The 17276-nt window shown below is 41.7% G+C and overlaps 3 protein-coding genes and 2 non-coding genes across 5 annotated transcripts; 2 read left to right on the top strand and 3 right to left on the bottom strand.

Annotated features, from left to right (window-relative positions):
* Positions 1-926: 926 nt before the first annotated feature.
* Positions 927-1008, bottom strand: TRNAS-GCU (transfer RNA serine (anticodon GCU)). Its single transcript has one exon. It is a non-coding gene; the product is annotated as a tRNA-Ser (tRNA).
* A 217-nt stretch (positions 1009-1225) lies between these two features.
* Positions 1226-1812, bottom strand: LOC109735684 (uncharacterized). Its single transcript, XM_020294892.4, has one exon. The coding sequence runs from the start codon at positions 1695-1697 to the stop codon at positions 1404-1406; it is 294 nt and encodes a 97-aa protein (XP_020150481.1). The 5' UTR covers positions 1698-1812; the 3' UTR covers positions 1226-1403.
* An 881-nt stretch (positions 1813-2693) lies between these two features.
* Positions 2694-2775, top strand: TRNAS-GCU (transfer RNA serine (anticodon GCU)). The gene has a single exon. It is a non-coding gene; the product is annotated as a tRNA-Ser (tRNA).
* A 2843-nt stretch (positions 2776-5618) lies between these two features.
* Positions 5619-6271, top strand: LOC109735685 (alpha-amylase/trypsin inhibitor CM1). Its single transcript, XM_020294893.4, has one exon. The coding sequence runs from the start codon at positions 5686-5688 to the stop codon at positions 6121-6123; it is 438 nt and encodes a 145-aa protein (XP_020150482.1). The 5' UTR covers positions 5619-5685; the 3' UTR covers positions 6124-6271.
* A 2951-nt stretch (positions 6272-9222) lies between these two features.
* Positions 9223-16690, bottom strand: LOC109735683 (pantothenate kinase 1). The gene is made up of 17 exons (XM_020294891.4): positions 16311-16690; positions 16068-16199; positions 15561-15601; positions 13828-13944; positions 13517-13636; positions 13336-13430; positions 13167-13260; positions 12634-12765; positions 11873-11985; positions 11547-11667; positions 11026-11142; positions 10855-10949; positions 10669-10762; positions 10330-10455; positions 10142-10254; positions 9811-10000; positions 9223-9688 (listed from the first exon to the last, which is right to left on the bottom strand). The coding sequence occupies exons 1-17, from the start codon at positions 16429-16431 to the stop codon at positions 9545-9547; spliced, it is 1965 nt and encodes a 654-aa protein (XP_020150480.1). The 5' UTR covers positions 16432-16690; the 3' UTR covers positions 9223-9544.
* Positions 16691-17276: the final 586 nt, after the last annotated feature.

Here is a 17276-nt window from a genome sequence, read left to right as displayed (position 1 = left end):
AGGAAATGAAACTACGAAAGAAATTATGTCTTCGCACTTCATTGTCTTCAAGTGAATGTATTCACATGTCATTATCTTCGACGTGAATGTCTTCACGAACCACCATTGTCTTCAATATCTTCACACATTTTTGGGGTCATCTCTGGTAGGTAAACCGAATCAATGAGGGACTTCTACCTGTGTTGTACTGCAATTCTCACAAACACATTAGTCCCTCAACCACGTTTGTCGTCAATACTCCAAAACCAACTAGGGGTGGCACTAGATGCACATACACTACTTGCAACAGCTAAGCGGGTTCTATGCGATGTGGCCCATATATATGGAGCTAACTAGCAAAAGGCTCCACTTGGTTTGATGGGCCTCCTAAGAGAAATGCTACACATACATGCAGTTTTTTACAGACTTAGTTGATACCACTCTGGGAATTCAGGGCTGGCAGCACCTAATTTATCCCACTCCCTAATTCCTAGAGTGGGGCCCATTCCCTCCAATCTGATAATGCCATCACTCTCCGTAAGACTAAGTCTGTAAAAAGTTGCATGTAAATGTAGCATTGCTCGGCCTCCTAAGGATTGAGGCGGGCCCCATTATATTGGCTGTCTCTCTACCCAAAAGAAGGGGAGGCTGCATTTCAGGCCAGAGTGAAGCAATTTTGGTATGGGACAGCCAATATTATGTGAGAATCTTTTTATATAAAATGTCGTAGCGGCCATGCCCATATGCCAACAAAATTTCTTTTCTTTGCGGGATAGTAGATCCATCTCTATGCATATTGTGCTATAGGATAGGTCTGGAGTACCTACTCTCCAAAATTTAGCCAAAAAGCCATATCCCGTACAAACCACGCACATATATGCCGGTTCGTGTTGCAACTTTCAATTTAAGCAACAATAATTCGGCAAAATATATAGGAAAAAAAATATCGACGCCTGAGAGATTCGAACTCTCGCGGGCAGAGCCCATGTACTTAGCAGGCACACGCCTTAACCACTCGGCCAAAGCGTCGTTGTTGAAAAGATTCTCACATAATCCTAAGTGTCCTATACAAAAATTCACGTAATATTGGTTGTCTCCCTCCCAAAGAAACAAAGGGAGGCTGCATTTTGGACCATATATATGGAGCAATCTTGCAAAAGGGGAGTCTGCCTTCTGAAGATTGAAACCATGCTGAACACAACGCAACAGCTATCGGCCCCGATAAGCAGCCAGAAACAGCAGCAGATTTCGTTTAAACTAAAATCGAACGATCCATTGCAGTTCAATCTACTGTACATACACAAACTTTCTTATGTTCATCGTACAATCCTTTCTTATGAACAACCACTACCAACGATAACTACGAAACTAAGAAAGCACGCGCCACTGACTCGTACATGAGCTCAACACAGAAAACACTTCAACTAGTCTGCGCGCCGGTCGGCATCACCGGCCTGCGGCGCCACGGACGAGCCGGCATCATCCGGAACGCCGACGGGGACGTCGGAGAAGGCCGCCAGCACGCGCCGGACGCTCATGCTCCGCATCGGCCGGAAGCTGAGGGACCTCGCCGCGCTGGCCGTGGAGAAGACGTCCGAGGACTTGCGCAGGATGAGGTAGACCAGCCCCTGCACCAGCGCGAACACGGCCACCTTGGCCAGCGCGTCGCCGAGCTCCGGCGAGATCGCGGCCGCCGCGGCCTCCACCACGTTGCCCATTCCCCCAACAACTAAACCAGCTCAACTGGCCGCCGACGATGTCACGACGAGACTACGAACCGGCGCGATCGAAATGTGTAAGTGGCTTACAGTCGAAGAGAATGTGCTCCGCTTCTGTGTCCTGTGTACGATTGGTCGTTGTTTATATATATGTAGAGGTGGCCGGCATGCGGGTTGCGTCAAGTTGCTTTTCCGGCGGTGTGAGGCTTGCACGCAAGCGGCGTAGGAGGTGGTGCAAGCCTCCACGTTTTCTTCCCACATCTGAACCTTCGCTCATCATCGTGTACTGTGTCTCTGTCACATGGACCTGTGTCTGGACGAACGCGCTCTGAACTCCGCCTTGGGAAGCGATCGTCTCTGAGGTGGCACGCATGAGTCATGAGCAGCAGGGCCACTGGCTCCGAAGGCGCACTATCCATTTGCTTGCGGCTAACCTCGGTCGACTCGAAATGAGAAAAAGGCAAAGCAATCGACCATTTTCGGGCGCTTTCTTGCTTGCCGGGCCCTGGCTAATGGCTGGAATTAACAGGGCGGCATGCAGCGACAGGATAACGTGAGCTCACGTGGCGGCCATGTTTTCCGCCCGGACGCGGTGGTGGTGGCGGTGGCCGGTTCTTGCAAGACAAGCAATTGCATGCTCATCGGCGGTGCATGGCGTCCAGCCCCATGCGCGCTTGCTTGGCTCGCAAGTCCATTGCTTGCTGCCACAAGGCAGCTTAGCTGTAGCGTCTGCGATTTGCTCTGGCGAGTGGCGAGTCACCAGGAGTCAGGCGATGCGAGCTGCTCGTGGGAAACCGCGCAAGGTGGTCAGTTTGTGTCAATCGTCCGAGGAAAGCCATCGCTTTGCCTCCTCAGCCTGACGTGTACACGGGTGAGACATGCCACGTGGAGGCAAAATGAATTGCAATTCTCGAAAATCAATTGACGGCCAAAGAACACAAATGACATGCTTTGCGTGCCTGTTGAGTAATATTGTGTGAGAATCTTTTCAACAACGACCCTTTGGCCGAGTGGCTAAGGCGTGTGCCTGCTAAGTACATGGGCTCTGCCCGCGAGAGTTCGAATCTCTCAGGCATCGATATTTTTTTCTATTTTGCCAAATCATTGTCGCATAAATTAAAAGTTGCAATATGAACCGGCATATATGTGCGTCATTTTTAGGGCATTTTCACGACCCAATATGGCTTTTTGGCTAAATTTTGGAAAGTAGGTACACCGGACCTATTCCACATTGCCGGCTGCCGCACAATATGCATAGAGATGGATCTATCTATTTTGCGCAAAGAAAAGAAAAACTGTTGGCATATGGTGCCTGCTGCCACATTTTTATGTAACGAAAGAAAAAAATGAGAAAGGCCTTAATTTAGCGAAAATTGCTTTTGGAGGCCGAGCTCCATGGAAGCCTCCTTTTGCAAAATTCAAAATTCATCAAAATTCATATTTTTTACATTTTAAAAAATTCTGAAAAAATACAGATATACACGGAGGCATAATGTATATGTGTGTAAATTTTCAGGAAAAAATACGATGAAATGAGGGCTGTGCAAAAGGAAAAAACAAATCTAGTGCTTTTCAACACATGATACTATTCACCTCAAACTCCAGAATTTTGTCTTTTTTGTACATATCGCATTTTGAGGTACTTCATCCTGAATTTTTACATGAATATACATTTCATCCTTGTATAGTTGCATATTTTTTTCAGATTTTTTTTAATCAGAAAGTTTGAATTTTGAATTTTCCAAAAATAAAGGGCTCCATGGAGCCCGGTCACCAAAATACCCTACTCCTTAATTTTGTTGCATTATGCTCACTTGCGAAATCCTAGATCATTGAGACCCATGCCACAACTACAACCGCGACCAAACAAATGTGCATGGTCAAGGCCGCGATGGCGGCTTCCGTCACTGAGCCGAGTGGGAGAGGTGCAGAAAGGCTGCAAGGCAACCGTCGCCGCCATCAGAGATATATTCCCCCTCCTCCTCCCACGATGGCGACAACCATGGGCCATCATATGTCATCCCATTGCATTCCTATACATGTGTAGTTATCATAACGTATCTATATATGTGTCGCATTAGGAATCTATCTATGTCTAGGCATATGTAGTGTGTCGCATCTAGACCTTATCTGTGCTATATTTGAATTTGAAGTTGGAAGTCTGAAAATTATGCCTTTCAAATGTTGCTACATTGTGTGATGTCGAAATATATAAGTTTGCCACATATTCATGTGAAATTGGAGTAATGGAGTCATATACATACAAATTACAGATAAATATGAAGAGGGAGTCTTACATAACAAATTAAAGAGAAATATGAAGAGAGGGGGGGGGGGGTCATATATATACAAATTAAAGAGAAATATGAAGAGGAAGTCATATATACACACAAATTGAAGAGAAATATGAAAAGGTTGGGGGGATATGAAGGCTTTACACGTTAGCTTTGGAGTTGATAAATATTTTTAAAGAGCCCCTTTGAAGCCAATATAAAAAGGCTCAGTTTTTTCAGCATTCTACAAAAGTTACTCTTAGACTTATTTTTATTGATTTTTGTTTAAATGTTCCCTCATAGCTAAGATGAGTGAGAGAAAAAATATATGGTTGCATGTGCAACGCACATGCATATTTACTACTCCCTCCGTTCACCAATATTACATGTTCTAACTTTTACTAAAGTTGAATGTATCTAGACACGTTTTAGTGCGTTTGTTTACTCATTTCAATCTGTATATAGTCATATTGGAATATTCAAAAACATCTTATATTTGTGAATGGAGGGAGTAGTTATATATAAATCCTCGTGGGATCTTGTATCATGGAAACGTGTGTTTGTTTACTCATTTCAATCTGTATATAGTCCATATTGGAATATTCAAAAACATCTTATATTTGTGAATGGAGGGAGTAGTTATATATAAATCCTCATGGGATCTTGTGTCATGGACCATGCATGTCTATCAATTCTGTCAATGTGAGTGATCAGTACATAAGTTTTTTTTTTTTGACAGAAAGACTGTAAGCAAACCCCCTACAGTATAATTGGTGCAACAAACCCAAATTGCAAGTACCATGCCTTGAACCTAGGTGGGCGGGAAGACATCAGCCCCTTCCCACCACTAGGCTATGCCTTAGTCTGCATCAGTACATAAGTTAGCGGCTCTATAGTTCACATTGTGAATTTTTCATTACAAAAACTTTTCAAACTATCCGGAAGAAAAATCTTACAAGACGGCAAGATTCAATATATTGGGCACAGTGACATGATGATGGCACTGACTCTGTTTTTGGGGAAATAACATCAAACATCAAACGAAATGGGCTAGGCCTTTGTCGTATTATTGGGCTCAGACCAAAACGGGTACATGGAGGTAGCCATTGTTTCACAAAATGGTTCCCTCAAAAAAAAGGGAGGGGTGGGGTGGGGGGGGGGGGGGGGGGGGGGGGGGGTGTGAGTTGTATCCTATCTGTATGCATACACTTGACTTGCGAATAACTTTGAAAATCAATGCTTTGCGAAGTTACTCATACGCATAGCCGATTATCACATGATCTCACATGGCGCAAAAACAAAATCTGTTGTTAGTTTTAACAAGGTTTGCACGTATAAACTAGCTAAAGGCTCCACTTTAAGCACCGATGACAACTTGACAAGAGAAGAAAAGGATGCCACATGGTTTGAAAAAAAAAGGATGCCACATCAACCATCACAGGAAAAGCTAGGCCCGATCAGCTACGAATATCTCAATGCTTCCACACAAAGCCAATTACATTTCCCTCCAAATTCTGTTCCAACAAACTAATTAAGTGCACTCTAGCTCACCATAATCGTCATATAGCACAACAGATTTAGTTAATAGCTGGAGCTTTCTTGCTTTTATCAGGTATATATGCAAGCAAGTGTAGTCGGTATTGCTTACAACCACTAGTGCAGTGCACAACTCAAGAAACTACACCAACAAACCGGACAAGGCTAGAAAGAATAACATGGCGTCCAAGTCTAGCATCTCCCCCCTCCTCTTGGCCACCGTCCTGGTCTCCGTCTTCGCCGCCGCCACAGCCACAGGTCCATATTGCTACGCCGGGATGGGCCTTCCGATCAACCCGCTTGAAGGCTGCCGGGAGTATGTCGCACAGCAAACCTGTGGCATCAGCATATCCGGGTCGGCGGTGTCCACCGAGCCGGGGAACACCCCAAGGGATCGGTGCTGCAAGGAGCTTTACGACGCCTCGCAGCATTGCCGGTGCGAGGCAGTGCGCTACTTCATAGGGCGGAGGTCTGATCCCAATTCCAGCGTGCTCAAGGACCTCCCCGGATGCCCCAGGGAGCCCCAGAGGGACTTCGCCAAGGTGCTCGTTACGCCGGGGCACTGCAACGTGATGACCGTTCACAACGCCCCATACTGCCTCGGTTTGGACATATAAAGATAGATAGATCCGTCGCCCATGAATGAATAAGCATGCTCCGTCCGTGGATGTGTGGCATGCATATATGCATATGTGAGCTCCCGTTGCTCAACATTTGCTTTACTAATAAAGAGAATCATTTTGTGGTTCTTAAATTTCAACTCAATCTTTTGTTCATATGTCTGGTGGTTTCATAGCCTTGTTGTTATCTTAGTCATTGCTTGTGATCCTCGGTAGTGTTTCTCGATCGATATATTCGTGGATTTGATTTGTAATCACAAATAGTGCATGTACTTTGACGTGGCATGACGTGTGAGAAAAACTATGATGTGGCAGAGAAAACACACACCATGTTATTAACCGATCTATGCAGTATACAAACAATGAAAATACAACAATTTATTAACTAGAATAAAAAATACAAATAGATCTACATCTTTTTGGATATAATTCTTTACTAAAATGAGCCGCTCAAGTTCTTATTTGTAAGAGAGAAAAGGCTTGGAAGTTCCACACCCACATAAAAGAAGTGAAGTCCTCGTATATTTTAGTTCCTTGTTACTCAATAAAAAATCTCACGACCATTCGATTGTCTATTTTTCTTAGATTAAGCAACTAGTCTATAAGTGATTATTCTTGGATGGAGTAGCAAGAAATACAATGTATTTTTGCGAGAAGCTGGAAATACAATGTTACTGTACCATTTCTTGGAACTCTTGACTATAGCTATTGCATATTAAGGCACAATATTATCGAAAATATATCAGAAAACCTCACAAAAATGAGACCATATGTTTTGTAAATCTGATGGGCCCTTTTTAGCATACTACCCTAACCAATAAGTCATCGTAAGCATCACCACCGATATTGTGAAAATTTTCATTACATTTGTGCTGAAATACATTTGTTATCTTATTTTAGAAGAATGCTGGTATAGGAAAGAATGGCCAAAGTTTTATCATAAAAGACTATGTCCATGTCTCAAAATTGTATTTTTCCTGCAAAAAAAACAAAATTACGTATTTTAAAATGTAGTGATGTGATAGTCCTACTACCATATTCCTATATAATATATGTCGTATATGGGTTGTACAAGCCTAGTATATGTAAGTCCAATGGGACCCACAAGGAGCCAACCAACCTAGTCGGTATATGATCCTAGTTCCTAAGAGGAAACCTTGCGGGTCCTTGGAAACCATGCGGGTCCTTGGAAAGAGACGACAAGTTTTACTCCTCCACAATTTGGAATCATACTTATGTGCAGCGGACACCTACTCAGTGAAGATGAGGCCACTGCTATGCCGCTAGTATATATAGGATAGCAAATCACTGCAAGTGGATGAAGCGCTACCAGGTTCAACACAACCATAATTTTCAAGAGGGACAAAAGCCCTAGGAGTCCATAGCACCTCGCCTATTTCGTCCATCATAGTCGTCCAGCTGTGTATCATATCGCTAGGTTTCCACATTGTAACCACAATTGTACTATATCTCGAGATATAATCCAATAAAAGCAGGAATAGGGCTATACCCATCCCAAAAGGGCTCGAGCCTGGGTAAATCATTGTCTAGAGATCCATGGTGACCCTAGCATACCTTTGTGACCAAAAAAATCACATCGACATAATTTTCCTCGACATGTAGCAAGTAGATGATAGTAAGACAACTTTGGGCAAGGTTACTCAAATGCAAATTTGTTCCCATTGTTTAGCTATCCTACATCTTAACAAGGAAGTCTTTTTTACATACTCCATGAAGCAAATTTATTTCTCTAGATGATCTAAACATCTTCTAGCCATTGCTATTGTTGAATTCTTGTCATTAGTCGGACCAATATTTGGGGAACTCCCACGTGTTGCTGTAAAATCTGATGAAAACTACGACCTACCTCACCATATGACTTTAATTATATATAATAACTTAATATCATGTACAAACAACATGTATGATCATTATCAACAAAAAAACATGTATGATCATTAAGCTACGAATTTTGGATATAGCATACTAATTATTCATTAACAAATTGAAGATGGTTAAAGATGTTAGACGCATATGTGTCAATGAGTAATAATGTACTATCGAAGGGGTACAACCTACATGCTTTCATAGGCTGAGTCAACCAAAGAGTGTCTAGAGACCCCCACCCAGACCCCATGGCTCGCACTAGTCGTGCGAGAGTAGACACTTGGAGGACATAAGGATGGACATGCTATGTCCGGGTGATTTTTTCCTCATGAGTCGCCTCGAAGATAGTTCGCATGTTACCGGTAGGGGTCAACATGTGTAAAGACCTCGCCAGGAATTGCCTAAGATCACCACCTTCCGGAGACTACACTAATGTGACCTAGCTTTCTATGGACCTCGCCAGGAATATTTAGCAGTATACTTTGTAGATGTCAATTCACGTAGGGATATTACCCATAGGACCCTAAACCTAAGGTAAAACCATGATGTATCTATTGTCTCCAACGAGATCCTTTCGGACACCACCCCTTTCTCTACAGTTCTTTACGACTTCGTGGTACTTCATAAGATCGGCAGTGAATCAATCTTCAACAATACGTGATATTATGTTTAGCATAATTTATTATTGTTGTAATAATGCATTATTTCTTATCTTTTGTGGCACCGTATGTATATTCATGAAAGCATACATTAATTTTTTAAAGCACGTTTAACACACCAAACAGTAAAGACAATGCCTTCACACGTGTGTTGGCCACTATGCTAGTGCAACAAAATGACAGAAATGATGACGGCCTCAATTTTGTTGCATTATGCTACAATTTTATGTGGAATTTTGTTCGAATGCAATAATATGTTCAATCTTGGTTGGTAATCCTGCTAAATATTTCATTCATTTACCCCGCTGGAATCCTTCCATTTTGGCCAATCCGGGGAAGGATATCTCTCCGACGTTCGAGGTGCAGTCTCCACATGGTGCCTCGCTTTAAAAAAAACTTGGTCCTAGTGACCATGGGTAGAGTTAAAGAAAAACAAATAATGCTCGACTACTATCACGCCTAGCATTTCACCAAAACTTTATCTTTTATTAAAAAAAAACTTGATTCGGGAAGAGAAACAGGGAAATCCAATTCTTAAGTGCAACACACATTTATCAATAAATTATGAGAACTGATTTTATTGATTACTTTAGAGTACTGCTTCCATATTTACAAGACAGGCAATAAAGCCTACAAAAATGAAATAGATACAAACACACTGTATAAAAATAAAAATAAACATACAACATGAACTCACTATATGAACGGTCCTAATTTTGGGTAACTACCTATGGGAGATTCCATTTCTGTAGACAACCTTTGAACCATCGCCAAGACTATTACAGGTTACAACAAGCTGAGGCTGTTTGTGCCCCCACATCTCACTATCTTGTTATTTTTACCATGGAGACATTCTTCGGCTTTTTATTGCTTTACAAGGTAGCCGCTTCATCGGATTTCACTAACCTGGCTTTCAGCTCTGTATTCTCCCTTTGTAACCGCTCAAGCTCGGACTTCAGAACCGCGTTGTCACGCCGCAGCCTCTCCATCTCAGCTTCAGCGGTTGTATTGCCCCCCTAAAAGAAGCACATATATACAAGGTGAAATGCCAATGAGAAGGGGAAAGTATCGAGGTTGACAATGGACTACTCAAGAGAATGTTGGTATTCTGATTAGATTGCTACTCCGTGTCACCTACATTTTCCTGCTCTCGAGTCAATGGTGAAGATGGGAACTGTCCGGTGTACGGAGCACCAAGCAAGACCTCCCTAATGACTTCATGTGATGCCAAGCCATCAATGCCCATGTTCTCATAACTCCAGAATGCACCCAGGGTTCCCAAGAACCCTTCGTGACACAGAAATGTCGTTTGAACTTCACCTTTGGACCTGGGAGCAAAACAAAAGGAGAGAAGCAATTTTCAATTGCCTGGTCATAGTGCAACAATTCTTCTCCTGTTCCTGGATAGCGAATTTTTTTTTACAACTGCAAAGATATTTTGCACGGTATCCACGTAGAAAATTCCTTACCAGTACTTGAGGGAACGAGAAATCTTGTCCATAGTCTTCTCATGACCACAGACATAAGCACCTCGAAAGAAGATTCTCTTTAGGCCTGATAGATTAGCCACAAAGTAGGCTATCTAGATAAGAAATAAGAACACATCAGAGGATACTTCATGATGGTGCCTGGTAATTCCAATATCTGGAGAAAATACCTGTCCAATGTTGTATGTGAAAGAGTTGAGTAGAGCTGCTGCGAGATCTTCTGCTTTGTACTCTGAAAGTTTGCCCGAGTTCACTTTTCCAAAGCTTGCTGCGGTAGTGGATGCTGGAAGACCAATCTGGCGCAAAGAGAGAAAAATTAATGGGCATACTGATCGCCTTGTGTATCACAGATTCACAATTTCCATGATATGTCAAAGCCCTAAAACTAATCTTCAAATCTGTACAACAGCTGGTGAGACTGCTGTTCAATTCTGCAATAAATGTTAATATTATTATTATAGCAGAAATCTCACAGAAAAATATATTCTTCCAGAGTATAGATCAAATACCTTTGGATAACCACGCTCTCCATAAATGTCTCCAACAGTCAAATCTACAGCCAAATTATCACCCCTCCGGCTCAAATCCAAGAATTCCTCATAACTACAAGCCACAAGGAAAATTCAGAGATTGTTTAATCATGTATCAAGGAACATTCCTACATCTTATAAGCACACAAGCTAAATCGATAGTACCTTGAACAGCCAGTTAAAAGCCTTGCAAGACCAAGGATAGTACCACCACCCAGATGTGATCCGATAATTCGCTCAAACTTCCCCTTACCAATTACCTGACAAGATTGCTTTTGCTGATAAAAGTGCTAGTACACAAATAATAAAAAGAATGAAAGCGGTGTACTGGCTAACCTCTATCATGCTGACACCAGATCCAATATTAACAAGGAGATAAGGAAATATGTTGCTATCGTTATGTTCGTCTGCTGATGTCACATCAGTAGGACCTGCTGCCTCATGGCTGTTCTCCTACAACAGTGGGGAAAACCAACAATGAAGCTTGGAAAGATAAATCACTCTAACCACAATAACATTTATTTATTTCTGCATCGTGCCTATTCACAAGACTTATATGCATAAAAAACTATGTGTTATTGTTCTGGCGTCCAAGCCACAACCATACAAATGGAATGGTAGATCAGTCCTTCACTTCTGATTTACTCCCTCCGTCCCAAAATAAGTGACTCAACTTTGTACTAAAGTTAGTGCAAAGTCGAGTCACTTAATTTGGGACAGAGGGAGTACTTGAAAATGGGTTCAATTTGTTCCTACTAGTGTACATTATGGACAAGCATTTTACTTAAATAAAACACGATACTCAAACTTGTCGTGTTTCTTGTAGTGTGCAAGAAAATGATATCATAGGAGCTGACCTCTTGAGATTCCTCGAGGTTCAAGTTTTCATCTCTGGGATCCCCGTAACTCATCAAGGCACCAAGAGCACCTAAATACCCTTCATGTTGCAAGAATGAAGCTTGCATTTGACTCTCTGACCTGAATGACATACCTCAAATGTTAAGATTCTTTCCAAGGTTGATAAAATAAGAGTAGAAACATTCAATGAGAAACCAAAAGGAGTTTCTTTAGAATCCTCTTAAGGACCACAAACTTATACTACTAAATACAAGCATTCTATATTTTTTTTATATGAACAGTTGCTCATCAAGAGGAATACATTTGGAAAATATAAAATGCTCACCAGAAGTTTAGTGCATAAGAAATATTATCCATTGTGCTCTTGTGTCCACGTATGTATGACCCACCAAAAAAGACCCTTCTGAGGCCCAAGAGTGATGCAACAAGGAAAGAAATCTGCAGGACACATACCAAGAGTGTGATATGAACCCATATTTCAATAGACAACAATAGACCAGCACCAATAGGGGAAACCGTGAAAGTACCCTTTTTTTATAAGGGGCTCCCCCTCCGGTTTCATTTATCAGAAAGCATAATGTATTTTACAACTACTAAGCAAAGAAAAAAAGGAGAGATCAATCGCAGCATAATGCCCCCATAAATTCCTAAGCTACCAAGCTGGAGAAGATAAAGCAGACTGAAAAACCACATGGCTCTTTACTCTTTTCTATAGCAGGCATCAGGGACTACAGAAGCAACATTCGGTGAAAGTATCCCATAAAATGTTTTTCTTATAATGCTATTATTCCTATTAATAACATGCTTAAGGACGTTTAAACAAAATCAAAATGCTTTTACTGAAACAGTTTGTCTCAAGATAAAAAAACACTTTGTGGCATAGAATGAGTAAACCCTATGCCTCTTTTCTCCAGTAAAAGTCGTTATACTACTATGCATTTCTTCTTCAGATCAACAAGTATGTCTTCTTAGCTTTTCTTTTCTTCCAATAAAGCGAGGTTGAGTGCCATCCATGTAAACAGCTATGAGTAGCTGAGACAATAAGTATAATTTAATAAGATGCAGGAGCACATAACATAAACTCACTTGTGCAATATTGTAAGTAAAGGCACTCAACAATGCGGATGCAAGGTCTTCAGGCTTGTAATCTGCTAGCTTTTTCATAGAAGTAATAACTTTTCCAAAGCTAGAAGCAAGAGTCGAAGTTGACAGTCCTTGCTGAAACATATTAGGAAAGGATAAATCAGTAATCTATAAGGACCGATGCTAATTCATGATGTGCGAAAGAATTAATTATTTTAATACAATATAAATATTGTCAACATAAAGATTTCAATGTGCTTCATCAATTATTCTAAACACAATGCTCCCAGTAGCCATATTGCTTTCCAAGCAATCTTGATGAACAAGTTAATTCAAGGTAAGCATAAGTACTTATACCACCAAGTCGTAACAGAATCATAAGCAAGCAATGAAACTATCAATATTCTCCTAGCAAATATTCAAGTCTGGCAGAATTGACCTACACACTAGGGCACAACTGGACTATCAAAACTACCACAAAAGAAAAGGCAAGTACATAGAACTGCAACAACAAATCAAGGAGGGTAATGGCAAACCTTCTGGCAGGCAAGCTCCCCGCATATATCCTTCACAACTAGATCAAGTACAAAATTGTCCCCTTTCTGGCTTAATTGCAGGAATTCATCATAACTAAGAGAATAATAATATATTAGTGGGAAAAATATGTAAACCAAGATATTTATGATTCAAAAGAAAACACATTACCTCTTGCAGCCTGTTAATAGTTTTGCTAACCCAAACATAGTACCGCCACCAATATGTGTCCCAGTTACCCTTTCAAATTTTCCATTTCCAGTGACCTGCATTATACTTGATAACACATGGTTATATGAGCTGCATTCTGCTGTATTTCCATATGAGAATCATGATGACGAAGAAGTGCAACCTTTAATATGCTAACTCCTGAGCCAATATTCACAAGAAGGTAAGGAAACAAGTTATCTGGGGAAATATCAATCGAGTTCATCTTCCCACTCATGTGTGTGAAGGCTGCGCCAGGAACATTCTGCAAGGAAGCATCAGTTAAATGGAAAACCAGATCTAAATGAGAACTAAATATCAAGAATGCAGTAATACCTTACAAAATATTAACCGGAAATAACCATATCTAAGCAGTGTTACAATGTGAAAGAATTTTTAAAGTTCAGTATCCAAATGAGAAGACATGTGGTATGATGAGAGCAGCTTACAACTCACCTGTAACAAAAAGTTTGCTCCAGAAACAACACTGTCCATTTCATCAAGCTTGTCAAGACTAACACCTAATTTTTGCCGAAAATCATCACCAAATTTATATGATCCACCACCTGTTGCCTGCAAATGATCTCCATTACAGTCGATTCTGGTCAAGCTATATTACAATCCACCTCAGATAAAGCATACTTCTAACAATCAAACAATACAAAATAAAATGACAAGGGTACGTGTTAAACATTAAACAAGGCTGTAATACAAAACACAAACAGACAATATTAAGTTCTAAATTCTCAAGCAAAGGTATATTCAATATGGAAATCAGAATTCACAAGGACACATTATTGGTCATTCTTGTGTTTGCAATTATTGATACTTGAGGCAGCCGAGTTGCCAAGGGTTTTGCCTCAGCTACAAGTATGCACAAGTTTCAACTATAGGGGCGAAATCTATGTTTCCTAAACGCGCCAAAAACAGTTACACTCTGTCGCTTGGCGACAAAACTTTGTTCCTGCAACTCTTTAGGAGTATTTATTAGTGATAGCGTAGGTCCATGAAAATTAATTTCAAGAATTATTTTTAACAATAAATTGTAAATAGTAAGAATGATTTTAGTGGGTGTGGATTTTGCCAAAGTGCAAACCGACATTAATACGCTCCACATTATCCATTTAAGATATTTGCATATGTATTCAAGCAATCAGAATTCACAAGTACACATCATTCAGCATTCTTGTGTTTGCAATTATGATACTTGGGGCAGCAGAATAAACGAGGGATTTGCCTCAGCTACAAGTATGCACAAGTTTCAACTATAGGGGCGAAATCTATGTTTCCTAAACGCGCCAAAAACAGTTACACTCTGTCGCTTGGCGACAAAACTTTGTTCCTGCAACTCTTTAGGAGTATTTATTAGTGATAGCGTAGGTCCATGAAAATTAATTTCAAGAATTATTTTTAACAATAAATTGTAAATAGTAAGAATGATTTTAGTGGATGTGGATTTTGCCAAAGTGCAAACCGACATTAATACGCTCCACATTATCCATTTAAGATATTTGCATATGTATTCAAGCAATCAGAATTCACAAGTACACATCATTCAGCATTCTTGTGTTTGCAATTATGATACTTGGGGCAGCAGAATAAACGAGGGATTTGCCTCAGCTAAAGCCTACAAGTATGCCAAGTATTAACTCAGGAGGTGATATCTGTGTTCCCTGATGCACCAAAAACAGTTGCAATCTGTCGCCTGACGACAATACTTTATTCTGCAACTCTATAAGAGTATTTATTATCGACAGCGTGGGTCCATGAAAATTAATTTCAAGAACTATTTTTAACAATAAATTGTAACTGGTAAGGATGATTTTGGTGGATGTTGACAGGAGCACTAATAAATACTCTTATAGAGTTTCAGGGATGTTGATAGCGAACCAAATCCCATGTAACTGTCCAAGGCACTGGTGCAGAATGAATGTGTCATTTGAAAATTTACATTTTGGGTAAGAGAGGAGGTAAAGCATGTCATACAAGTTACAGAAAATAAATCGATAAGAACTTCCAAGTGCTAACTGCATAAGTGATCTCCATTTTTATTAACGTATTCATCTTGTGGGTCATAAGCCCAAAAGGTCGTTGCTACTCCCTCCATTCCGATTTACTTGTCGTGGTTTTAGTTCAAAGTAAATCGGAACGGAGGGAGTACTTGCTAACACAAGAACAACAAATCGTACCTTCAGTGTCATATTTTCTTTGCTTGACCCTGTCGTTGTCCCTGGCATGAAAATGTTACACTTCAACCCACGATAAAGATAAAACTCCAACACATAACTAAATCATCAAACAACAGAAGCTGAAACCTTTATTTTTAGTTGGGCAGAAGCTGAAACTTGACAGAGTGAAAACAGAGTAAAGCACTGTATTTGCATCGCAGAGAAGAGCGATTGCAAATGCTGTTAACTGCTGTCAACAGCTAAATGCTAGATTCCCCTCTTCCTAAAATTGATCATGAGCTACAAGTCGACAGCACAAACTTCTGAATGCTCTGAAGAACACCCTAGCTCACGAGCAAGTAACAGCTGCTGATCAAGCCATCCTATCCTGCTTATTTTCCAGTGGAGCAGGGTCACCCAATTCTCCAGTCTCCACATTGCGTGACTAACCGTGCCAGGAAGCCAAATGGGCTAGAGAAAGAATCAACCAATTCGGCGCTGCAGAGAGCGACGGTAGCACAGACGTACCGTTGCAGCCTAGGAGGCCTTGGGCCCGGACGAAGTCGAAGCAGTCGTCCAGCCGCCGCCTCTCGAACTTGGCGAACCGCAGCTCCTCCTCGCCGCCGCAGCTCGCCGTGTACACCAGCTTTATCAGGGTCCCTGCGACCGCGGCACCCTCACCCTCAGCCAGCAGCATAAAGACCACCGAGACCAACCGGAAATCCAGAATTCAGAAGCAGCCGGGAGCTTATAAAAATTATGAATTTCTACCTCCGATGTCGAGGGCGAGGAGCGGGGATGCGGCGGGCTGGCGGGGGAGGAAGATGGGCGGGCTGCCGTCGCCGTGGTCGGCGCGGATCTCCGCGCCGGAGAGGTCGATCCGGCGGCCCATTGCCGCCCACGCCGTCAGCACGGATCGCCGGCCCCCCGGGGATCACGCGCGCATTTGGCTGCCGTGCCGCCTCCTCGTCGTGACCGCCTCGGGTTTGACTGCCGCGCTGTGCCGCGTTTGGACTTTCTGGGGAAGTCGAGTGCTGGTAGAAGTAGTGGCCGGCTAGCTGGTGCGATCGCAGCTGGGCGCTGGTGGGTGAGCAGTAGGGTAGGGTAGATGGTTGGTGGATGAGATTCCAGAGTCAGAGGCGAAGAGGAATAGAAGGAGGGTCCTAATAAACAGGTCGGATTGGGATTTGGATTGGATTTGGCTGCCAGGCAAGCCAGCCAAGTCTCCTGCCTTGCCGGGCCTCTTTTTTTAATCTGGACAGTAATAAGTTTCCTAGTTTGGAACTTGGACAATGTTGGGCTGTTGGCTACTCCAAAGGAATGGCAACTTGCGTTCAAGTGGGAATTGAAAAAAACATAAATGAATCTTGGGCTCCATGGAATCATTTCAAATGTCGAAAAATTCTGACTTTATTCTTTGTGTGTACATGTACATTTGTATGTGAGCTATGTGTGTACAAGATTTTCTTAATGCCTATGCAATATTGGTCGCATTGTGTACATTCAGACACTGGCCATGTAATGTAAGCAAACATTCACCATTATGGATCAGTCCCGCCCTATTGACGTTACGGATCACAAAAGATGTTTACATGGTATGACGTTTTATGGGTATGTACGGAGAACGGATCACATAAGATGCTGATAAGGTATGGCGTTTTGTGGGTATGTACAGAGAGTTCAACTGCCAAAAAAGTACAAACATTGAAACATATGAGAGAGCTGAAACTGCCACAT

The sequence above is a fragment of the Aegilops tauschii genome, chromosome 7 (genome assembly GCF_002575655.3).
Source record: "Aegilops tauschii subsp. strangulata cultivar AL8/78 chromosome 7, Aet v6.0, whole genome shotgun sequence".
Taxonomy (NCBI): Eukaryota; Viridiplantae; Streptophyta; class Magnoliopsida; order Poales; family Poaceae; genus Aegilops; species Aegilops tauschii.
This window is presented reverse-complemented; position numbering and strand designations above follow the sequence as displayed.

Bases quoted from the DNA above. Each gene is read 5' to 3' on its own strand.
- LOC109735685 (XM_020294893.4), top strand. From the start codon at position 5,686: ATGGCGTCCAAGTCTAGCATCTCCCCCCTCCTCTTGGCCACCGTCCTG.
- LOC109735683 (XM_020294891.4), bottom strand. From the start codon at position 16,431: ATGGGCCGCCGGATCGACCTCTCCGGCGCGGAGATCCGCGCCGACCAC. The intron at 12,766-13,166 runs GTTTGCCATTAC...AATATGTTTCAG, and splicing joins GGGAGCTTGCCTGCCAGAAG to CAAGGACTGTCAACTTCGAC. The intron at 9,689-9,810 runs GTAGGTGACACG...TGCTTCTTTTAG, and splicing joins TGACTCGAGAGCAGGAAAAT to GGGGGCAATACAACCGCTGA.
- LOC109735684 (XM_020294892.4), bottom strand. From the start codon at position 1,697: ATGGGCAACGTGGTGGAGGCCGCGGCGGCCGCGATCTCGCCGGAGCTC.